This window comes from Hippopotamus amphibius, chromosome 15, assembly GCF_030028045.1.
Source record: "Hippopotamus amphibius kiboko isolate mHipAmp2 chromosome 15, mHipAmp2.hap2, whole genome shotgun sequence".
Classification (NCBI taxonomy): Eukaryota; Metazoa; Chordata; class Mammalia; order Artiodactyla; family Hippopotamidae; genus Hippopotamus; species Hippopotamus amphibius.
The window spans coordinates 27111823-27136655 of NC_080200.1; the positions used below are offsets into that span (position 1 = coordinate 27111823).

The 24833-nt window shown below is 42.3% G+C and overlaps 1 protein-coding gene and 1 long non-coding RNA gene across 3 annotated transcripts in view; one reads left to right on the top strand and one right to left on the bottom strand.

The window, feature by feature from the left end:
* The window catches only part of LOC130836658 (uncharacterized), a 30050-nt gene extending 29151 nt beyond the window's left edge, over positions 1 to 899 (bottom strand). Inside the window, exon 1 of the long non-coding RNA XR_009049193.1 lies at positions 859 to 899. This is a non-coding gene — a long non-coding RNA (uncharacterized LOC130836658). The remainder of the gene's footprint in view (positions 1 to 858) is intronic.
* ZNF454 (zinc finger protein 454) lies at positions 877 to 24170 on the top strand. 2 transcript variants are annotated; one of them, XM_057709036.1, is made up of 5 exons: positions 877 to 1557; positions 2566 to 2618; positions 4636 to 4762; positions 5160 to 5249; positions 20599 to 24170. In XM_057709036.1, exons 2-5 carry the CDS (start codon positions 2586 to 2588, stop codon positions 21927 to 21929), a joined length of 1581 nt encoding a protein of 526 aa, XP_057565019.1. In that variant the 5' UTR covers positions 877 to 1557; positions 2566 to 2585; the 3' UTR covers positions 21930 to 24170. The 2 variants fall into 2 exon arrangements, with proteins under 2 accessions (XP_057565019.1, XP_057565020.1); XM_057709037.1 differs by lacking the exon at positions 4636 to 4762.
* Positions 24171 to 24833: the final 663 nt, after the last annotated feature.

Here is a 24833-nt window from a genome sequence, read left to right on the forward strand (position 1 = left end):
ACTTACATTGTAGAACTCTTTAACCTAACACCTAAAAATGGAGTTTTAGCTTAGTTATGATGAAGAATGAAGTGTTACCTCAAAGAAAAAATAATAATAATCCCCACCTCCCCACCCCCGTCACAGTCTAAACCTCAACACAGCCTCAGTGTGTCATCACTACCTAATAATTTTCTGTTTATTGAGTACCACCTCCAGTAGAATTCAACCTGCGTTAAGTGCAGGGTTTCCCTATTTCTCCAGCCCCTAGAACAGTGCCTGACACATTAGGGCTCCAAAAGTGTCCACAGAATGAAATTTTCAATAAAACCCAACACAGAATGCCATAGTGTCACATAAGTCACTGGCACTGCTTACTAAGAGGTGCCCAACAGTCCCCTGACAAATCTCAGGTCCCGTTCTTGGCTTTTTTTCGCCACCCACAAAGTTAAAACTTTCTCATCTTTCCTTCCCAAGCTCCGAGGAAATATGTATTGAAAGGCGACGAAATAGTTCCCACTGGATCTTTCTATACTTTCCCTCATCCTTGCCCGCCTCCGCAAAATCCTGTCACAAAATACAAAAATAAATGCCACCTCTCTCAATTGTACCCAGTTGTACAAGACAGCCTCCCTGACATCCAGGATCCTTCCTCCTGATAACGTCATGGAGAACCAAGTTTATTCTACCTCGTCGACGTTTCTCGCGCCTTGCCCTTGGTACCCTGGCCACCACTCTGATCCCAGCCACCATCCGCTGGGTCCTGAACCGCCGCAGCACCCTCCTCACTCGTCTGCCGGCCTTCGGCCCGCACCTCTGTCCTCCCGCTCCCCGCGCCCCACTCATCCGCCAGGCCACACTGTTGGCATCGTTTTGCACCTCCGTGGCCGAGGCACAGCGCCGCTTCTCTCCGCGCGGTCTTCCCCCCGGAACGTTCCTTTTCTTCTTGTCGCCTCCTACTGAGGTCATCCTAGATCCGGCACTCCTCACCGGATCCGGCGCCGCTCCCCTGGATTGACCTCCCTCATCCCTTCCTCATCTTTTCCTTGGTCTCCATCTTCCCTAGTCTGACCAGCACGGAACCAAATCCTCACGTGAAGGTTAGCGCGCGGAGGATTACCTGCCGTGGGAACCGCAACGCCCCAGCCGAGGCTCCTGGGAAATGTAGTTTCTGCACGGAACCCGCCTTGGCCTGTGGGGGGGGGTGGTTAAGGGCGGGGCCCTATCTGCGCAGGCGCGCGATATCATTTTCCCCGCCACGCGCTGGTACGGGCGCCTGCTGCCGATTCGCCCTCTGGGAAGTGGAGTCTGCGAAACCGAAGCTCTGCTGCTCTCGGACCTGTGGGAATCCGGCTCAGCCGTTCCCTCGGTAACGCGCAAGCGCAGTTGCGAGACGGACTGCAGACTCCAGCTCATTGTGTTCTGCCTGCGATGTGGCGGTGGCGGTTTCTCGCCGCGGGCAGAGGCTCTTCGAAGGGCAACCAAGTGGTGACTAGGCACGGGAGCCAAAGCAGCATCGGGAGAGCGGGAGCAGCCTTGGGGTGATGGAACTCGGTGGGAAGGGCGGATGAAAACCGAGTAGGTCTGGGTCTTGGTCCGTTCTGAAAGGACGCTAATCTGACCCCCCCAAACTTCCCGGGATGCATGGCTAAGGTTTGATCCCAGAGACAGAAAGGCCAGGTGTGGGCTCTCGGGTTCAAGGTCTGAATCTGTGGGTGCATGTGGAGAAGGATGCAGCCAGGGTCTCTGGCGTGTGTTTTGGAACCGACTCCGGGAAGCCCATACGCTCTGTGGTAGATGCTGCCGGTGTGGTTCGAATCCCTGTATCCGGAACTCGCTGGGGCCGTGTCAGCAGCAGCGCAGCCCCTGCGGCAGCTCCCCGGGGGACCTGGCAGAGTGGCAGAGGGCGGAGGGTGGGTTGCAAGATGAAGATTCATTGCGCCCCACACCCACCCCCCCAACCCATCCCCCCGCACAAATACACCAGATCGGGCCCCAGAGAAAGAGAGGCCTGAGGCCAGAGAGCGACATGGCCTGAGAGACGTGTCGACAATGAAAATCCAGACTTCTTAGCTGCTTGAGGAGAAAGAAGACAAACCCTCCTCCCCACTTCCTCCACTCCCCTCCCAGGATTAGGCAGCTGTCCAGGCAGGAGACACACTTTCCTTGAGGTCTCTCAGCATAACTGAAGGGCAAAAGGCGGGAGGGTGTGTAAAAGTGTGACAACGGGCTGGAGGATGCTTTCTTCAAGAAGAGTCAAGGTATTTAAGACAGGGAAGAGAAGATATGGAGGATCTGACTCAGATTGCTAGGGGGAAAATTGGTGGGGGGGGGGTGGGAGGAGCAGCAAGATGAGCTATTCCTTTTACAGTGGAGGCCAGGAGAAATGCCCTCAAGGAGGAGAGACGATTGAGAGCAAATAGGGACTAAGAATTCACTGCTTGGGGTGTTGGAGGGATTCCCAGGGTGTGAATGCCTAAAGCCCCACTCTGGACTGCTGTGTGATATCTTTTGACCCGTCCTCTACTCATAAACAGTAGCAGATGTTTCCAGCCTAAGGAGTTCCACTCTGCTTGTCCCCAAAAGGGCTCATCAGAGAAGAAGGAATGGCAGTCAGGTGCCTGCCAACCATGGTCCAGGTGAGTGGGCGATTGCTGTGGGGTTCCCCCTCTAAATTGCCTTAGATTTTAATTTAGTGGTTGAAGAGGGTGGGCGTGTTTCTTTCCCCTGACCAGGAATCCTTCTCCCAGTCCAGCCTTACTCAGGAGCCTGACCCGCTTCTGGCCCCCATCTTGGACTCATCCTGGTGGGTGTCAGAGCTCAGGAACTTGCTAAAGGTCAGTTAAGTGACACAACTGGAAATGAAACCCAGGTCAGTCCCAAATGGAAACCTGCACTCTTTCCATTAGCAAGTAAAATTAAGGGCCTAAAGTGGTAAAGGCAGTACCTAACATAGGAGTGATAGAAGAGAGAAATTGGAATGCTTTCTTGGGAAGGTGGGATTTACTGGGCTCTTTTTTTTTTTTTTTTTAATGATATTTGGCTTTTTACTTCAGAGGAATATTGGGTACAAATGAAATCATTCAAGTGGTATGTTTTCAATTTCAATAAATTACTAAAAAGCTTTGAGCAGTGCTAGCTTCTTTAGAATAAGGGTATGGACTCCACTTTGAAGGAGACAGCATCATTTGAGTGTATAAATGCTGATGAATTTAGTAAATATGTTCTAATTCATTCACATTTAAACCCATCCAGGAAAAAAAAAAAAAAAAAAACCCATCCAGGGCAGACATCTGTGCCAGAAATCACTGGAAGGGCTGAGCAGCCGATCGAAAGTGCCATATCAACCCTGTCCCAGCTCTCTGGTTGCTCACCTTCCTCCTCGGTTTCTAGCTTGTCCTTTAGAACCCAGCTCAGGCACCATCTTTTCTTTGGAACCTGTCTTCATGGTGCCAGTTCACTGCGATATTCCCTTCCCTAGCCTTTTTCCTCAAATTCATTCTTGGTGTCACACAATAATCTTGTGTTTACAGGCTGCCATAATTTTGGTTGCCATTCAACAGACCTTTATTAGGGATGTAAAATGTGCCAAGTATTATGATCTATGCCCATGTTACAAAGGTGATCAGTAGTCCCTGACAGATTGGTTCATGGATTCAATCCAACAGGTGTTCCTTGGTTCAGCCTACTTTGCACAAGGCTCTGGGTGCAAGTAACAGAAACCTCGCTCAGACTACCTTAAGCAAAAACAGGCCTTTATTGGAAGGATACTGGGATGCTGCCCAAAATCCAGAGGCAAAAATGCAGCTGTACTTCAGCTATGCAGGTGGGGTCTAGAATAATCTAGAAGTCCTTTTTCTTGGATCCTTGGCTTTTTTCCCTCTAGGCTTCTACTTAACTCTTCTTTCTCAGTGCACACCACCTCCCTTGGCCTCTCAGCCAAGAGTTTCCACAGAAGAGACTAGTTGTGATCAGAGGCAACATGGTCACATTGTCCAGGACTGTGTCCATGGGAACTGTGTGTGTGTGTGCTGGGGGTGGGCAGGTGAGCTGCTGAAGAAAAGCAGGAGTTGCCAAGTAACACCTACATAATAGGTGCTGGGTACGTGGGCCATGTCCTACAAGACATGCTGGGAAGACAAGGGAGCTGTGGAAATCCATAGCTTCTTGGAGTCAGCAGTCCAGTTGGGGGGAGCCAAAAGTAAACCAAAACTCAGTAAAGTGGGACAGTGCTTGGATGGCCCCGCACAGGTGATATGGGAGCAGTTGGGGAGGGGTGCCAAAGAGGTAAGGTTGAAGCTAAGACCTGGGTAGGATTGGTCATAGGGGTGGGGGTACAGGCAGCGCTGTGCAAATTGGTGGAGATGAGAGAAAATGTTTTGGACAACGTAACAGCCAGTGGGAAGCCCCAGTGCTGAGGAATCCTATCTTCCCCACAAGGTATTTTTCTTTCAGAGTGGGGAACAAAGTCTGATAAAAGCTCGACCCCTAGGAGACCCTGAGGAAATGCTCCTCTTGTCATAGAACACCTCCCCCCCACCCCCACCCCCGTGCTAACAGCCCTGCAGATGTCAGCCAGCTCCTGGTTGCAGCATTTCCCAGAGAGCCACATGAGGGAGTAGCCACCAGTCAACAGGGATGGGTTTGCCCTTACAGGAGTCAGTGACCTTCAAGGATGTGGCCGTGCTTTTCACCCAGGATGAGTGGGCGCAGCTGAGCCCTGCTCAGAGGGCCCTGTACAGGGATGTAATGTTGGAGAACTACAGCAACCTGGTGTCCCTGGGTAAGTGGGAGCCTCTGAAGGCTCATCTTCACATTTGGAGATTTCTTTGGGTCCCTTAAACTGGTTCCGTACAGAAGTTTGGGTTAGGAGTGAGCTGTTCTGAGGATGTTATCTCAGTGCCTGTCCTTTATGTCCTGGGCACAGGGCTCTTGGAGTCTAAGTGCAGAGGTCTCAAAGGTGACTAGAGGTCGAATCCTCCCTCCCTTCCAGCAGGGAGAAAGACAGATTGTCTATGTCAGGCCCGAATCATCTTTTCCTCCTTCTGAGAACTCTTCTCTACCCTGGGCCCCTATCAAGTCACCTTTTCCAGGAAGTTCCAAGGACCAGATCTCATCCTTGCAATGATTTTATCTCTGGTGTGAACAAATATGGCCCACTTTTTTTTCCTCAAAAACAGGGCTCTTAGGACCCAAGCCAGATATGTTTTCCCAGCTGGGAAAAGGGGAAGAACGGATGCCGGAGGACTCCTTGGGAGGCTTCTGTCTTGGTAAGTACCCTGGACGTGGGAGGCATTGAGAGGAACTCAGCACGTGCATCAGGCCTGTGGACTGAGAAATGAGCATCTTTTCCCTTCATGTTCACCTCAATACCTTATTGCCACGTTTGTCCCCACGTGCACGTGACACTCCTTTCTTATGGCTGTTTTTGCATCCCTGGACCTCCTTTCCATGATTTATCTTCTCTCTCTATTTGGCATAGATGGACAGCTCCCCACTGTTTAGCATATGATCCTGCAGTCTCTGCTCACACTCCTCCAGTGAGGAGGAGCACAGTGGGTCACACACAGCTGAGCAGCCTCTGGTGCTCAGGGCCAGTCACCATGAGCCCACTGAGGCAGCTCTTCTAGCTAAACATGGCACATTTCTTTTTTTTTTTTAAGCTCTTTTTTGGAGTTTAATTGCTTTACACTGTTGTGCCAGTTTCTGCTGTACAGTGAATCAGCTGTATTTATACACATATCCCCATATCCCCTCCCTCCCGCAACTCTTTCGCACCCTCCCTATCCCATCCCTCTAAGTCATCACCCATCATCGAGTTGATCTCCCTGTGTTATGCGGCAGCTTCCCACTAGCTGTCTATTTTACATTTGGTAGTGTATATATGTCAACGCTACTCTCGCACTTCATCCCAGCTTCCCCTTCGCCCCACCCCACCCTATGTCCTCAAGTCCATTCTCTACATCTGCATCTTTATTCTTGCCCTGTCACTGGGTTCATCAGTACCATTTTTTTAGATTCCATATATATGCGTTAGCATATGATGTTTGTTTTTCACTTTCTGGCTTACTTCACTCTGTATGACAGACTCTAGGTCCATCTACCTCACTACAAATAACTCAATTTCACTCCTTCTTATGGCTGCGTAATATTCCATTGTATATATGTGCCACATCTTCTTTATGCAGTCATCTGTTGATGGTCATTTAGGTTGCTTCCACATCCTGGCTATTGTAAACAGTGCTGCAGTGAACATTGTGGTACATGTTTCTTTTTGGATTATTGTTTTCTCAGAGTATATGCCCATGAGTGGGATTCATTGCACATTTCTTCAACCAGCTTCATATTTGTTCATCCATGTGTACCCACATTCAGCATTTAATTATTCTCCACCCTCTGTTGGTGCTGCACTGGACTATAAGCACCATACAAGCACAGCCAGATTTCTTGTCTGTTTTTGTTTGTTTGTTTTGGCCATGAGGCATGTGGGATCTTAGTTCCCCAGCAGGGATTGAACGCGGGTCTGCAGCATTGGAAGCGCAGAGTCTTAACCACTGGACCGCCAGGGAAGTCCTAGTGCATGTTTTGCTGTATTGCTTATGCCCAGCACAGTGCTTGGCACCTAGTAAGTGGCAAAGACTTGTTGCCCAGGGAACAGAGAACACGACGGTTTAGTGGCTGTCACTTGTTTTGAGGAGCCCATTGGATCTGGTAGCTTAAGAGCAGGAGCTGGGGTGCTTCCCTCCAAACCCCTCAATATTCTAGAGAGCTATTGCCTTAGTGAAGACATTACAACATTTCACTTTCTGCCAGCATTTTGCCCACTGTGAAATATTTTTAAAAACCTTTTGTTATTGATTTTTCACAGGAGCCCAGTGAAGTAGGCAGGACTTTATATCCTATAGTAAATAACTGTTTACCTGGAATGTCTAGGATCTAATCTGTTATGGAATTTAAATATCTTAACTCCAAAACTCAGTTGTCAAAAAATCTTTTAGCTGCATAACACAGGGAGATCAACTCGATGATGGGTGATGACTTAGAGGGCTGAGATAGGGAAGGTAGGAAGGAGTTGCAGGAGGGAGGAGATATGGGGATATATGTATAAATACAGCTGATTCACTTTGTTCTACAGCAAAACCTGGCTCAGCAGTGTAAAGCAATTATATTCCAAAAAAGAGCTTAAAAAAAGTCTTTTAATTTACCCCAAGAGCATTCTGAATTTATAAGTTCTATCACACCCAAACTAAGGTATGTTTAATATTTCATTCTGTATTATATTATACAAGCAGTGTTATAACAACAACAACAACAACAACAACAAAACACAAGGGATGGGAATTAAAAGAAATTAATCCACTGTCCCAGTACTCTGGCATAGTAGCATCATTTATCCTTGCATTTTTCATCATTGACACTAATCCTTTATTGCATTTCTGTGAGGGGATTGTGAAGATGAAGAGGCCCTTTGTGCCTAAAGGGATTTTGTAGTCAGATGTGAGTGATGACATGAAAAGCCAGGTCATGGTTCAGGTTTCCCAGATGCCTCTCACAGGCTTCTGTTACAGCACCTCTTGTTTCTGAATTTCCTGGACACCCTAAACCTAAACTGTGAGCTGATTCATGAAGGATGATTAGGGGTCAGCCAGTCATACATGGAAAGAAATCTTATTTTATATCTCCCAATAAAGTTTTGGGGTTTGTTTTGTTTGTTTTTTGGTTTTGTTTTTTTTTTTTTTTTGGCTGCACCATGCGGCTTTTGGGATCTTAGTTCCCTGGTCAGGGATTGAACCCAGGTCCCTGGCAGTGGAAGCACAGAGTCTCAACACTGGACTGCCAGGGAATTCCCCCAGTAAGGTTTTATAGTTGTTCCTTCAATTTCCTATTAAAGTTATAGTTTTGTCTTTTAATAGAATCACCTCCTTTTTGTTTTTCAACTGGAAATTGCTGCTATAAAGAAATGGTAGTCATTTCCAAATATGTCTTCCCCTCTTGTCACTCTCCAATTCTTAATCTTAAAGTGCTCACTGAATCATTTTTAGTTTTAGTTTTTTCTTATTTCTGTTCCACTTTTTTGTTTTAAATAACTTTTTATGGTTTATTTATTTATGGCTGCGTTGGGTCTTTGTTGCTTCATGAGGGCTTTCTCTAGTTGCAGCGAGCAGGGGCTACTCTTCACTGCAGTGGTGGCTTCTCTTGTTGCGGAGCACAGGCTCTAGGCTCATGGGTTTCAGTCGTTGCGGCATGTGGGCTCAGTAGTTGTGGCTCATGGGCTTAGTTGCTCCGCGGCATGTGGGAGCTTCCAGGAGACTGAACCCAGATCTCCTGTATTGGCAGAATCAGGGATTAAACCCATGTCCCCTGTATTGGCAGGCAGATTCTTAACCACTGCGCCACCAGGGAAGTCCCTCTGTTTAACTTCTTAATGTTGCTAGGACTTCAGAAACCATGTAGAACAATGATAACAGGTTTATCTCTGATTTTTCAAGGGATCGGATCTAGAACTTTACTTGTTGGATCCATCACTCTTGGTTTAGAAAGTTACTTAATTTTAATCATAGTAAGAAAAAGTCCTTCTGGTAGCTTTCCTTTAAAAATTTTCTTTTCCCTGGGCCGTGAGCTCATACAGGAAGGGAGCTGACGTTTGAGCCCCTGTGGATCAGCACAGTGCTAGGTGGTCTCTGGGGATTTGTTAGCTGCCCAAGTCAACCTTACAGCCTATGAGGCAAATATGATTAACTCCACTTACAGAAAACCCAGCTTCAGGGTGGTTAACTAATTCTGATGTATTTAATGTTGCCATTTTGTTGCAAGTCAGGATGAGGGTTAAACCAGCGTGACCCTCAAACTGTGTCATTTCCCCCCTTTCTCCAAAATAGCTTTATACAGACATTGTTTACTCAGTAAACCTAAAGAAAACTGCCTGATCCCTTAATTTGAGTAGTTTGCTAATAACTTTTTACGTTTCTTCCTTATTTATTTATTTGTTTATTTATTTATTTTATTGGCTGTGTTGGGTCTTTTATTTTTGCTGTGCTTGGGCTTTCTTTAGTTGCGGTGAGTGGGGGCTACTCTTCATTGTGGTGTGCGGGCTCCTCATTGCCGTGGCTTCTCTTGTTGTGGAGCACAGGCTCTAGGCGTGTGGGCTTCAGTAGTTGCAGCACATGGGCTCAATAGTTGTGGCTCACGGGCTCTAAAGCGCAGGCTCAATAGTTGTGGCACATGGGCTTAGTTGCTCCACGGCATGTGGGATCTTCCTGGAGCAGGGATCGAACCCGTGTCCCCTGCATTGGCAGGTGGATTCTTTACCACTGCGCCACCTAGGAAGCCCCCGTTTCTTCCTTATTTATTAATCTCTTTAGTTTTTTGTTATATCAATTGTACATTTTGCCCTTTAGCTTTAAATTATCTTTTCTTGAGCCATAAAATGTATTCATTTACAACTGTGCATGGTACTCATCTATAATTTTAACATTTTTATATTATATCCTCTTTCTTATTTGCAATTTTATCTGCGTTTTTTCTCTAAAATTTGTTGAGACTTTTTGTAGAGAACCAGCTCTTCTCTTACATACTCTAATCTTATTTCAACACTTAGCATTATCATTTCCTTTTTTTTAACTTAAAACAAATGTATTTTGATACTGTAATCCTATCTACAGAACAGAATATGTAATATTTTTGAACAGTCTGAAGAAGAGGCAAACAACCCCCATTCCTCACTGTCCAGCTTAAGAAGCAGAACACAGCTGCACATGTGAAGTTCAGTGTGCCCCCTCATCAAATCTTCCTCCTTTCATACCAGAGAGAGCCACCAGCTTGAATTTTACATTAGCTCCTGCGCTGCTCTTCCTGCTCTTTACCACATTTATCCATAGCTCTGAGCAATATTTAGCTTTGCATGCTTGAAAACTCGATATATATGTATTGTCCTATAGATACCTTTCCACAGCTTGTATTTTTTAAATCCTTCTTGAGATGTGTAGCTCTGGTCATTTTTAACTGCACTTTGATACTCCTTCAATGGCTATACCTTGATTTATCCATTTTCTTGCTGATAGACCTGTAGGTTGTTTCCAGACTTTTTGCTGCTTTTTGAATAATGTTGACCTGGATATTCTCATACATACTTCCTTATATACATGGGCCTTGTTTGGGAGTTTCTTTAGGTGTATTCATAGGTGTAGAAATACTGGGTTTAAAAACTACAAATAGAACTACCATATGATCCAGTAATCCCACTACTGGGCATATACCCAAAGAAAACCATAATCCCAAAAGAAACATGTACCATAATGTTCACTGCAGCACTATTTACAATAGCCAGGACATGGAAGCAACCTAAATGCCCATCAACAAATGAATGGATAAAGAAGATGTGGCATATATATACAATGGAATATTACTCAGCTATAAAAAGGGATGAGATGGAGCTATATGTAATGAGGTGGATAGACCTAGAGTCTGTCATACAGAGTGAAGTAAGTCAGAAAGAGAAAGACAAATATTGTATGCTAACTCACATATACGGAATCTAAAAATGGTACTGATGAACTCAGTGACAAGACAAGAACAAGGACACAGATGCAGAGAATGGACTGGAGAACTTGAGGTTTGGGGTGGGGGGCGGGGAGTGAAGGGGCAGCTGAGATGAAGCGAGAGAGTAGCACAGACATATATATACTACCAACTGTAAAGTAGATAGCCAGTGGGAAGTTGTTGTATAACAAAGGGAGTTCAACTCGAGGATGGAAGATGCCTTAGAGGACTGGAACGGGGAGGGTGGGGGGAACTCGAGGCAGAGTTGGGGGGGAGTCAAGGGAGGGAGGGAATACGGGGATATGTGTATAAAAACAGATGATTGAACTTGGTGTACCCCCCAAAAAATAATAAATAAAATTAAAAAGTGAAAAAAAAAAAAAAGAGTATATGCTTCTTCAGCTCTACTAGATGGTCCCAGATTGCTGATTAAATTAGTGGATCCAAGTTATACTAATAGTTGATGCAGGTTCCTGTTACTTGCCAGAGTAACAGAAACTTGCCAGAATTCCTGAGAAATGGTATCTCATTGTGGTTTTAATTTTCAATTCCTTGTTTACTAGTGGAGTTGAACATCTTTTCATGTGTTGATTATTTGTGTTTGGTGACATTTCATATTCTTTGTCCATTTTTCTGTTATAGTTTATCTTTTTCTTATTCACTTGTAGGAGTTCTACATATATTCCAGAATCTAATATATGTGCCAATCTATAGCTTATCTTTCCTCTTCCTTTACTAGCGGAAGTTGTTAATCAGTCTTTGTCTTAATGATCTTTATCTTAGTGCTTTCTGTGTCCTGTTTAAATAATTATTTCTATTCCAATAAAGAGCCTAAAATAATAATAATAATAATAATAATAATTCTTTCTACCCTTAGATCCATGAGGGAAGGACTTGGTCATGTTTGCTCTTATATCTCAGCTCAGCAGGTCCCAGTATGTATTTGTTGACTGAAACCATGAATTTTTTCTAATAATGTTTACTTTTGTCTTTTTTTTTCTGTATAAATCTTATCAGAGGTTTGCTGTTTTAATAACTTTAATAAATTTTTGACTTCACTGATCCTTTCTATTTTATCTTTATTTCATTAATTTTTGCTCTTCATTATTCCTTTCCTTTGACTTTTTTGGAGTTTATTCTGTCCTTTTTCTTTGTTTTTAGTATTAAATTTCATCACAATAATGCATTTAGTTTACTGAAATTGCAGTGTTTATTATGAAAACTGATGGCCTCTTGTATCACCTTCTCCCCATTCTCTCTTCTTTAGAAGTAACCATTTTCTCTTCTTTGACCTGATTATTTGGTATATTTGCTTCCATGTCTCCAAGGAATATGTTTATATTGCTACCTCTTGACTTTTCATTTTTAGGCATTACTTACTGAATTCCTTCTATAAAAAGTGAGGATTACACTCACTTCCCCAACTATTCACCTTACTGCCTTTTCCATTCCCTGTCCTCCCAGTAGAGTTATAGTGTAGTTACGGTCAGAGAAATAGTCATTGTTTACATTCTGAAGCGCTATTCACAGCTGATGCACGTAGTGAATCCTGACAGCTTTTGCTTTTGCTTTCCTAAGCAATCTTTCCCAGGTTTCATTTAGTTTAATTTAATCGCAGACCTTCTCTAATTTTCTGCATCTCCAGTCTCAAGACTAGATCAGCAGTCATTCTGACAGTTTCACTTTCCTGGAAAAGTCTCCTCTGGAGCCATCTGACCTGTTCCATTCTGGAACGGTGCCCGGCTGTCATCCTCCTGCAAATCCCGTCTTTCCTGGCCCAGCACAACACCTCTGAGACTCGTCCTTGCCGTTTCATGTGTCCGTGGTTCCTTGCTGTTGCTGAGTAGCGTCCAGTCATGTGGATGTAGCACTGTCTGCTCATCCATTCATCAACAGTGAACATTTGGGTTGTTTTCAGGTTCTGGTTAAAGCCACAGTGAACACCCAGGTACAGGTTTTGTGTGGATGTATTTTTAGTTCATGTGCTTTCTGTGGACATATGTTTCCAGTAAGATAGAGGCCTAGAAGTAGGAATCTTGGGTTCAGTATTAAATGTGTACTTAACTTTAAGCTGTGAAACTGTTTCAAAGGGCCCATTCCATTTTGCGATCCCACAGCAATGTACGCAAGGTCAAGGTGTTTCCCAGGTGTTTCTTACTGCGCTGGTCAGGACTCCTGCACAGTCCTGAGGAGCGGCTGTGAGAGGGGCCGTCCTGCCTTCTTCCATGTCTTGGAGAGAAAGCCTTCAGTCTTTCACCATTGAGTATGATTTCAGGTGTAGATTTTTTCGTAGATATCCTTTATCAGGTTGAAGAAATGTACTCCTTTTCCTGGGTTGATGAGAGTTTTGTCATAAGTAGATACTGAATTTTTTTTTCCAGCTGCACCACGCAGCATGTGGGCTCTTAGTTCCCCGACCAGGGATTGAACCCAAGCCCCCTGCAGTGGAAGTGTGGAGTCTTAAACATTAGACCGTCAGGGAAGCCCTGGATATTGAATTTTTGCCAAATGCTTTTCAGAATGCTTATGATGATGCAATGGTTAATATGGTGAATTACACTGATTGGTTTAAAAATATCAAATCAAATTTCCATTCCTGGAATAAACACAACTTAGTTTATTATCCTTTTTAAATATTGCTGGATATAATTTTCTAACATTTTGTTAAAAGTTTTTGCTTCAGTGTTCATGAGGGATATATTAGTCTATAATTTTCTCTGGTTGTAATATTTTTGATTTTGATATCAAAGTAATATTAGCCCCATAAAATGAATTTAGACATTTCCCCTTCTCTGCTGTTTTCTGAGAAAATTTGTGCAGAATTGGTGTTATTTCTTCATTAAATGTTTGGCAGACCCAATAAAGTCTGCTTGGCCAAGAGTTCTCTTTGTGGCAAAGTTTTAAACTGAAAATTCAATTTCCACAGCTTTCTTTTCTTCTGTGGGCCATGGATTTTAGCTGCCTTGGCTGCCCCAAATCCTGATCTCAGTTGCTTCAATTCACCAAGGCTCTTAGGCTGCTTTAGTCCTGTGCTATGATCTGGAAACTGCCTCCAGGGCTAAACTAGGGCATCCCTTGGTCGTCCCTTGTCTGTTTCCCTTCTCCCAAGGATCACCGTCTTTCCCTGCTATTTGTCCATTGCCTAAAAATAGTTGTTTCTTTTTTTTCCCCCTGGTTTTCTAATTGTTTATGGTGGGAATTCTGTGTTGAGTTTTCAAATTCAGCCATGCTTTTTAATTTCCAAGAAGTTTTATTTGTAAGCTCTTACTCATGTTTTACAATTAAAATATTTTACTTCTAAAAATAATGATTTTTTCAAAAACACTTTCATCTGCCTTTATAGGCCCTGTGTTCTCAAATGTTCTCTTTGTTTTGGTATCTCTGGTATCTCTTTCTTGTTAGAGGCTTTCCTCAGTTGGGAGAGGGAAGCCTTCCCACTCCTCTGAGTTGGGGAAAGGATCTGGGGACATAAGTGCTTTGTAAACTGACCTTAAAGCAATATTCCTTATTTTATCCACACCTCCCTTCGCCAGTATACCTGATGGTACCAAGTCTTGAAACTCTTGATGATTTGGAGGGAATTAGGTCAGTTTCTGGTCCCTCTCTGGGGGTGATCTCTTGACTACATTGTGTAGGGTTTGGGTCATACTATTTGCATGCCTTGCTTGATACCCTAGAGTTATCGATATATAGTTTAAAACCATACTTTTTTTTTAATGGATGTGGGCCAGTGCAGCAATGGGTATTGCTCCTAATCAGCCTCCATGAAGTGACCTGGGCCCCAGTGAGAACTGACACTGAGGGTCCAGTCTTTCCCCATCTCTGTTCATCGTCAGTGTGGTGAAACCAGGGTGTATTTGACCCCCTCTTGATACACAATTAGATGAGTATTTTCCTGTAGCACAAAACATTAAAAAGCCAATTTTCTCCTATATATAGGTGATATGTTTTTGTGATCGCAATCAAGAAAAGGTTTTAATAGACATAGCTATCTAATAGCTGGTAGAAAAGAAAGCTAGCAATTGGTTTATGGAGCCAAGTTATTATTTTTTAAAGCCACTCTCAGATTTTTTAAAGTGAACTTCTATTGAAGTAATACTAACACAGGAAAATACATGAACTATAAGTGTACAGCTCATCAAATTTTTAATTTTTAAAAATTTTTTAAATTTATTGGCTGCATTGGGTCTTCATTGCTGCATGCGGGCTTTCTATATTTGTGGAGAGCAGGGGCTACTCTTCATTGCAGTGCGCGGGCTTCTTATTGCAGTGGCTTCTCTTGTTGCGGAGCACAGGCTCTAGGCACCCGGGCTTCAGTAGTTGTGGTGCATGGACTCAATAGTTGTGGCTTGCAGGCTCTAGAGCGCAGGCTCAGTAGTTGTGGCGCACAGGCTTAGTTGCTCTGCGGCATGTGGTATCTCCCCAGACCAGGGCTAGAACCTGTATCCCCTGCCTTGGCAGGCAGATTCTTAACCACTGCACCACCAGGGAAGCCCAAGCTCATCAAATTTTTACAGTATAAATACATCTGTATAACCAGCACCTATATCAAGAAATAGAATGTTCCTAGGACACCAGAAACCCCCTCCCATCCCCTGTTTCTTTTTTCCTGAAGATAATTACTACGCTGACCATAGCTTTGTTTTGCCTATTTTAAAACTTTTTATAAATGGAATCATATGTGTCTACTTTTTTGTGTCTGGCTTCTTTCCTTCTGTGGTATGTTTGAGGTTCATCCATGGTGTCATATGTAGCAATAGTTGGTTCATTCTCATTGAGGTATCCTCTTTTGTTAAGTATCTGTAAGTCTTTCCACTATTTTCTATTTAGTTGTCTAATCTTTCCTTATTGATATATTGTAGTGTTGTATATTTGGGATTTGATCCTCTGTCATGTAGATATATATGCATTGTAAATATTATTTCACACTTTGAATAATGGTGTTATTTGATAAACGGAAGTCCTGAATTTTTAGGATAGTCCAATTAAGTGGGATTTTTTCCTCCTTATAGTTAATGCTTTTTGTGTCCTACTTAAAAGACATTTAATGCCATGAAGATCTGTGTTTTCCTCTAGCAGCTTTATTCTTTTGTTTTTCATGTTTAGGTCTACAATCCACATGGAAGATTTATTTTCATTATTTTCCATATAGGTGTTCTGTTGCCCCAGGATCATTTACTGAGAAGACTTTTTCCCCATTGTACTGCAGTGTACCTTCATCATACGTATAGGGACTACATGTGCATGAGGTCTGGTTCTGGGTCTATAATCTGTTCCATTAGCCTATTTGTATACAGACTGGACTTCCGTAAACGTATAGAGGGATTCACTAGTGAAGCCATCTCTGCTTGGAAATTTCTTTGTGAGAAGGTTTTAAATTGAAGGTTCAATTTGTTTATTAGATTGTAGGACCATTCAGATTTTCTGTTTTCTTCTTGTGTCTGTTTTGGTATACTGTACCTTCCTAGAATTTAGTCTTTTAATTTACTGGCATAAAGTTTCCTCGTTATGTTATTATCTTAGAAATCTCTTTAGAATCTGTCTTGATGTCACCTCTGTCATTCTTGATGGTGGTAATATGTGCCTTCTCTCTTTCTCTGTTAGTCTTAACAGAGGTCTATCAGTTTTTTATTGTTACTCATTGCTGTTATTTTTATTATATTTTTCCTTCTCCTTTGTATTTAATTTGATATTTTTATGATTTCTTGAGATTGATAATTGGCACAGATAGATTGTACTTTTCCTTCTAAGCATGCTGAAGTTGCATTTTATAAGTTCCATTTCATGTCTCTGTTATCATTTAGTTAAAAATATTTTCTAATTTTTGTTGTGATTTCCTCTTTGCTGTATCTGTTATTTAGAGATGTATGGACTAGTTTTAAAATATCTGTGGATTTTTTAACTATCTTCATGGTATTTTGGTATTCATCTCTGGTGTAATTCCACTGATTTCAGAGTACACATTCTGAATGATCCCTGTCCTGTGAAATGTGTTCATGCTACTTCACAGCCCAGTATATGTTCAGTTTTGGTAAATGTTCTATATGCACTGAAATATGTATATTCTGTCATTGTCGGGTATAGTGTTGTAAGTATATCATTTAGGTCAAGTTTGTTTATCTTGTTGTTCAGATCACTCCTATTTTTAATGGTTTGATTTCAGAGTTATTGAGAATGGTGTGTAAATGTATCTCACTATCATTGTTAAGATTTCTCTGTTTTTTCTTTTTGTTCTCTCAATTATTACTTTATACATTTTGAAGTTATATTATGTGAAAGATTTGTTATATGTTCTTAGATAATATGCACTATCTTAGAGTCTGTTTTCTCTAATATTGTGAGATTTGTCTGATATTAGTATAAGTACACCAGCTTTCTTGTGGTCAGTGTTTGCTTGATAAATCCTTTTCCATTCTTTTCTTTTTTATTTCTGGGTCTATATTTTTGGTATTTCTCTCCTGAGTGGCATGTAGTTGGCTTTTGTTTTTTTTAATCTAGTCTCACACCCTTAGTTTTTTAATAGGATAATTTAGACCAGTTACTAATATATATAGGATTGGATGTCTGCCATTTCATTATTTACTTTCAATTTTACTCACCTGCTTTAAATCCCTTTTTTGTCTTCTATCTTGCCTTCTCTTGAATCAACTATTTTTATTGTTCCATATTGCCCCGTATGAGCTTGTACCTTCTTTAACTAGTCTTTTATGGATAAGTCTAATAAGTAAAAGCAGCTTATTATTATCCAAAATAAATAATTCCCAGGCAATGCTAAGAGGTTAAAACAATTCTCTTTTCTTCCTTTCATCTTCTCTGTTGTTTTTGCTATGTATTTTAATTATATTTTCAGCCTCTCAAGACATAATTGTTGTTTTGTGCAATACTATTTTTATTTACCCACATATTTACTCTTTCCATTGCTTTTTCTTACTTTTACACCTGGGATTATTTTTCTTCTGCCTGGAACACTCCTTTTATTGTTTCTTTTAATAGGGGCCTGCTGGTGACACAATCCCTGTTTTGATTTGTATGGAAATATCCATTTCCTATTTACCTTTTCAGGATATTTTCTTTCTATTGAATTCTTTTTTCTTTTTTTCTTTTTTTTTCTGTTGAATTCTAGTTTAGCAATTATGTTCTTTCAGCACTTCAGATGCTATTTCATTGTCTTCTGTTTTCCATTGTTTTTGGTTGAAAAGAGAGCTGTCAGGTTTTTTTTTCTCTTTTAAAGGTAATATATTTTTTCTTTCAGGCAAATTTCAAGATAGTCTTCAGTTTTCAGTAGTTTTACTATGATGTGCCTAGGTGGTTTTTCTCTGAATTTATCCTGCTTGGAGTCTATAGTGCTTCTCAAATTCATTTTTCAGCCTTTAAAAAAAAAAAAAGTGTTTTAGCCCCGGTCTTTTCCTCCTCCCATTCCAAAACTCCAGCCACACATGTTAATAAACCTTTTCACCATGTCTTGTGTATCTCTTTAAATTTTTTTCCTCCAAGTTTTACCATGGATATTTTCTGCCTGTGTATTTTTTTTAGTTCACTCTTCCTCTCTTCTGCTGTGTCCGATATACTGGTTTTTTGTTTGTTTGTTTTTTATAAATTTATTTATTTATTTTATTGACTGTGTTGGATCTTTTTTGCTGTGCGCAGGCTTTCTTTTAGTTGCAGTGAGTGGGGGCTACTCTTCATTGTGGTGTGCAGGCTTCTCATTGCTGTGGCTTCTCTTGTTGCAGAGCACAGGCTCTAGGTACCTGGGCTTCAGTAGTTGCAGCACACGGGCTCAATAGTTGTGGCTCATGGGCTCTAAAGCACAGGCTCAATAGTTGTGGCGCATGGGCTTAGTTGCTCTGCAGCATGTGGAATCTTCCTGGAGCAGGGATGGAACCTGTGTCCCCTGCATTGGCAGGCGGATTCTTAACCACTGCGCCACCTAGGAAGTCCTGTCTGATATACTGTTAAATCTGTCTGTTAAGTTCCTAATTTCATTTATTATATTTTTCAGTTCTAGAATTTTCATTTGATTCTTTGGTTCATGCTTACTTTAAACCCCATGTCTGATAACTTTTGTATTTTAGTTCTGAGGGTCTTTGTCTATTATCTGCTTTTTCTCTTGATTCAATAATTTCTTAGTACTCCTGGTACTTTTTGAGTGAATCCTTGGCATTACGTGTGAAGGAGTGAATAGGCTCTGGATGATATTATAATCCTCTGGAGAAGATTTGCCTTCCCTCTGGTAGACAGCTGGGTGCAGGCAAACCACCTTCTCCATCCACCTGGCACTCGTTAGCTGGAGCTTGGGTTGAATGTTTATGAAGCTTTACTTGTCTCTTGTTGGCCCTTGCTACTAGGTTGTAGCCCTCCAGGAGTCCCAGCTGAGAGCTTTACATGTTTACTGTGACCACCATTTACCCCCCACCCCCACCCCATCCCCTGAAGGTCCTGAACTACTGTTTTTGGCTCAACAGTACCATAAGACTATAGAGAATTCTGAATTTCTGCTTAGCTTAATCCCTTGCCCTGAGAAGCTTAAGAATCCAGCAAATTCTATGAGGAAAAAAACACTGTTAGAATCACCTCTCTGTATTTCCCTTCTCTCCCAAATATTAAACTATCAAGTTGGCCTCAAGTGATATCTGATGCCTTTAGATAGATTTTTTTTTTCAATTTAGATTTTTTGGTTGTTTTTTTGCAAGAATGTTCATCTGCTACAGGCTACTCTGTCAGATCCAGAAGTGAAAGTCAGTTCTTAAGATTTTGAGATTTGGCAAAACTGGTGTTTAAACATTTTTTGTTTTGAGCAAGAGTATGTTATTATAAGCTCACAAGGATTTTAGCCTTAAAGTGCACCTGTTTAACTTTCTTTTTCAGGTAAGTACAAGGAGATGATGATGATGATGATGATGACGATGATGATGATGATGACGATGATGATGATGATGATGATGATGATGATGATGATAATGATGGTAGCTCTTTATAGATTTTCTGGAGTGAGTAGGAAAAAAAATCATTGAGGGAGGCTTGTTCTTAATAGGCTTTCCCAGGAATCTTTATATCATCTGTGTTAGTATCCAGTCCTTATCATTGCATTTCTTAGTACAAAGTCTTAAATAGACTTAACACAAAAGACAGATATTCACAAGTACATACAGAAAACTAATATGCATTCAGAACTCTGCTTGTTAATATCAGGATACCCATGAGACCAAATGAGCCTGTTGTTGAGTAAATGTGGAATTTGTTTGTGGGGAGAGGAATCGTTTTGTTAGATAAATCATGGGACCATGGCCCACATCCCAGTAGCAGAGTCTCATTTGTAATGACTCCTTTCCCCAAATTCAGGGCCTTGCCTCCAAGACATACTGGATATATCCTGGCAGATTTGCTGCTTTTTTCCTAATTTTTTGTGCTCACATATACATCCTCATGGTACATTTTCCTTATATTGATGTCATGTTATTCATATAGGTTTGAAGATGTTAATTCCTCACCAGTAGCAGGAGGTTCTAACTTTATTAGTAGATATCAATGTTTCACAGCCTCTGTAGTGGCCTAAATTTTTGTTTTCCATCTGAATGCTAAAATGGGTCTATAAAACATAACTGTTGGTTTTAGTAGTTACTCTGAAGCTGAACTTTTTTTCTACCAAGTGTTGACCTGTAGTTTCAGTGGTTTCTTAAGGTCACATCTAGGTTATTTTAAAGACCATATCACTAAAATAGATAAGATATATTTTTTTCTTATCTGTTAGTGTGCTCCGTGTAGGTTTTTTTGAGGCTTCGAAATTCAGGTAACTTCCCTGTAATGGCAAAGAAAATAAATATTGTACTCCAGATCCCAGCTCAGGCCTGTGACTTCTGAACACCAGCTCCAAGCTCTCCTGCTTCATACATTGTATATTTGATCAACCTCTTCCTGCCATGTCCTCTGTTCACTTCTTCTCCCCTTTCCTTTTTTATCTTCACTTCAAGAAATCTCCAAAATTTCAAACTCTCTGTTAGCATTATAAACAAGGTCTTGTTCTTATCCCAACTACATTTTTACTAGGATAAAACAGACCTTCTTATTTTTGATGTCTTTCAGACTGGATGACTATGCCTGTGAGTAAGATATCTACTCCCAAGGCAGATATTCCTGAAGGAGAATTGGGTCAGTGGCTGATAAAGGAAAGATTCACTAGAGATAGTCACTGGAAATATGATAGCCTGGAATGGCAGCATGGAGGCCAAGAGATAAAGTTGCAGCAAGTGGTGCTCGCTCATGATAAAACCTCATCTGTTGTTGGTGACCAGAAGTGTGATGAATCTGGGAAGCACTGCACCATGAGCTCACCTGTCATTCAAAGTCAGGGATTTCAATCTAGCAAAAAAACCTTTGAGTGTAGTGAGTGTGGAAAAGTCTTCACTAAGAGTTCAACCCTCAATAAACATCAGAAGATTCATACCGAAAAACTTAATGCAACTCAGAAAATTCTTATTAAAGAGAAGCGATATGAATGTAGAGAATGTGGGAAAGCCTTTCACCAGAGCACACACCTCATCCATCACCAAAGAATTCACACTGGTGAGAAGCCATATGAATGTAAGGAATGTGGCAAGGCCTTCTCAGTGAGCTCCTCGCTTACTTATCATCAGAAAATTCATACTGGAGAGAAACCTTTTGAATGCAACTTATGTGGAAAAGCATTTATCCGAAACATACACCTTGCCCACCATCACAGAATACACACTGGAGAGAAGCCTTTTAAATGTAACATATGTGACAAAGCCTTTGTGTGCAGGGCACACCTTACCAAACACCAGAATATTCATAGTGGAGAGAAACCCTATAAATGTAATGAATGTGGGAAAGCCTTCAATCAGAGTACAAGTTTTCTTCAGCATCAGAGAATTCACACTGGAGAGAAGCCTTTTGAATGTAATGAATGTGGAAAGGCCTTCAGGGTGAACTCTTCCCTTACTGAGCATCAAAGAATTCATACTGGAGAGAAACCTTATAAGTGTAATGAATGTGGGAAAGCTTTCAGGGATAATTCATCCTTTGCTCGACATCGGAAAATTCATACTGGAGAGAAACCTTACAGATGTGGTTTGTGTGAGAAAGCCTTCAGGGACCAATCAGCCCTAGCCCAGCATCAGAGAATTCATACTGGAGAGAAACCTTATACGTGTAATATATGTGAGAAAGCCTTCAGTGACCATTCAGCCCTCACTCAACATAAGAGAATCCATACTAGAGAAAAACCCTATAAATGTAAAATCTGTGGGAAAGCCTTTATCCGAAGTACACACCTGACTCAACATCAGAGGATTCACACAGGAGAGAAACCCTATAAATGTAATAAATGTGGGAAAGCTTTCAACCAGACTGCAAACCTCATTCAGCACCAGAGACATCATATTGGAGAAAAGTGATACAGAAGAGCTTTGAGACTGAGTGTGTTAATTGTTGAATGCAGGAGAATCCATTCTACAGAATAACCATGAAAGCTTACGTGAAGATAGTCATTTTATTTCCTGAGAGTGAAGATTCACAGTAGTGTGGGTTTTGCGAACTTAAGAATGGCAGACACTCCTCATCATTCAGAACTGCCTCAATTGAATAGCAGTAATGTTTAATTAGTCTGAATTACCAAGTATCAGAACCAAAGTGGACCTTCATTAACAACATAGAAATCAGCTGACCATTAAGAGAAATTATAAAATTATAAAAATTAAGGTTGAGAGCGAAGGAACAAAAAAGTAAGAAAATGGTCAATATGCATTTTACTGTACTTGATTCCCTTCTTTAGGAGGGTTTCTACCTTTGATGGAACCCTTTGTTTTCTGCACCCCCACTGCTGACACCCAGGGCAAAGAAAGAGCAGCCACCTGTGCACTGGCCTAGGAGTTACTTAAGTTATGCTTCCCACTGTCTGCTTTAGACCACCTTTTGTCAGATTTGCCTGGTCCATGTGGCCACTGGCTCCTTCCTGTGTGCTCCTCCTGGGACAGTTCATCTGAATGGTGTGTCCCTGTTTAATTTAGCAACTCCTAACTGGTAACATCACGTCACTTACTTCCACCCAAGTTGCCCTTAAAGACTGGTGATCTGACCTCACACACAGCCCATGACTCTGAATATGGACCAAATCCAGCTTTCAGAACTCGGGACACCTGTCTGGAAGGCAGAGGTTGATCAAAATTCCTAAGTTACCCAGTTCCTCTGGGCTTCAGCTTGACTCTGACTCTGGGATAATCCCTAAAGTAGGGGCTTAGTCTGTGCAGACATTCCCCCCTACTTCTGGTTGTTTGTAGCTACTCTACACACAGCAGTCAGGGGCATGCTCAGCTTTGGGTGTGATGATCCCAACAACCTAGAGGTGTTCTGGGCCACCTCCACTTCTGGGACTTGCCATTTCCTGATATGCAACTCACAAGGGAGGTTAGAGCCTCAAGGGAGTTGTCACTCTTTTCCATGACTGGGCAGTCCTCTGTGTCCACTGCATTAGAGTATATTTTTTACTCCCAGAATATTGAACTGCTGCATCCTGCTCCTTGCCCTGGTTTTGTCCACTTTTCTGAAGGTATCAATTCTGTGTACACAGAAAACAGAGGAAGCTTTGAATTTCTGATTTTACGTTTGGAAGTGGCCATTTCCTCTCTTCCACCTGGGTATTCCACCACTTAAAGATCACCCCATTCTGGGACTTCCCTGGTGGTCCAGTGGTTAAGATGCTGTGCTCCCAATGCAGGGGGCCTGGGTTCCATCCCTTGTTAGGGAACTAGATCCTGCATGCCACAACTAAGACCCGGCACAACCAAATACATAAATATTAAAAAAAAAAAAAAAAAAAGTTACCCCATTCTGACAGTGGTGAGTTGCATGTTGAGTAATTACATGGGGTGGTCAACAGCACTGTGACATTCTCTGGCAGGGGCAGTGTCCACACCCAGAAGTCTGAGTGACACTCTAGTCCTGCGGGTACAGTTCCTTTGCTATCTTGAATTCTTCAGTGTTGTCAGTGGAAATCACAGATAAAGTAACGTCTGTGTGCCTTCACACACAGCCTCTGGAGGCACCTCCCCTTCGCCACCACAAAGAATGGGGAGCCCGCACTACTGCAGCCTGGAGCACACTACAGCAGGAAGGTGGAAGAGCAAGTCAGCTGTCGTCTGGAGGGCAGTATGGCAGGTTTCTGGGCTGCGGAAGGGCTTTCCATCAAGTTGGGCAACCTGCCAGCCCCGACAAACACTGCATCTCAGCTCCAAGTTACAGGAGAGGATATTCTTTGTCATGGTGGAATCAGGACTTAAGGTTGAACATAGACTTGGAAGCTTCCAGCAGCTTTAAAGCCCCACGTTCTCTAAATTGAGCTTCCACCTGATAAAGGCCACGTGTGTGGGTATGCATCTCCTGTTAGGTGATCAGCAGCTCATCCTTTCTTCCCTGTTGAGCTTCAGGGGAAGCAGCATTTCAAGAGGTTGCTTGGAACTCTGGGCCCTGGGCCCACACATGTTCGCCTGCAGCCTCACATGGCTTGCAACCCCAGATTCCAGAATAAACTTGGGAAACTGTGCTCACTGCTACTGAGATCTGCCTACAGTACTCTCCCTGTGGCCCGCCTGGTCCTCACTGTTACCTCCTGACCTTGAATCCCTCACAAGAAACACACTTCTCAGCTGACTTTGTTGTTCCTCTTGTTTGTTTGTTTGTTTTTTCTCTTGTTTGTTTTTAATGGGAGCTTGGTATGTGCTTGCGGTTGGGCTACGGCCAAGCTCTGCTGCCGCTCATCCCAGCGACAGCTCCGATTGCTGTCCTTCCACCAGCATCAGTGCAGTCTGAAGGGCCTCCTGATTATAGTCCACTTTGCCTGAGCCCACTCCTGTAAGGCTTGGTCTTCATGAAATTAGACCTCTGAGATGCTTACTCACTCATTCCTGTCTGGGGAGGCAAAAAGTAAATGGCTTATTAGAAGTGTCTGAGCCAACTTGGGTATATTTATGGTAGTGCTGTTCATTTCACCAGACTGTTAGCAGTGGCTTTATTGTATCCTGCCATATGATTAACACCTTATTGTATGACCTTCTTAACTAAGGGAGCCGAAATTTGCCCAGGTGCTATTTCGTATTTTTCAAATCTAAAGTAGTATGGCTCTCCATGCCGGCAATCTAAACTTTGGCTTAACCCCCCAAAAGTGCATTTTTGAGAACTCTGAGTTAGAGTCCCTCAGCCACCTCTTCTTCTGCCAGCTGATCTGCATGGTGTTAGACAAGAGTTGAGCAGTCACTGACAGGGACTTTTGTCTACCCCAGCCTCCTAGGAGGAGCAGTTCATTC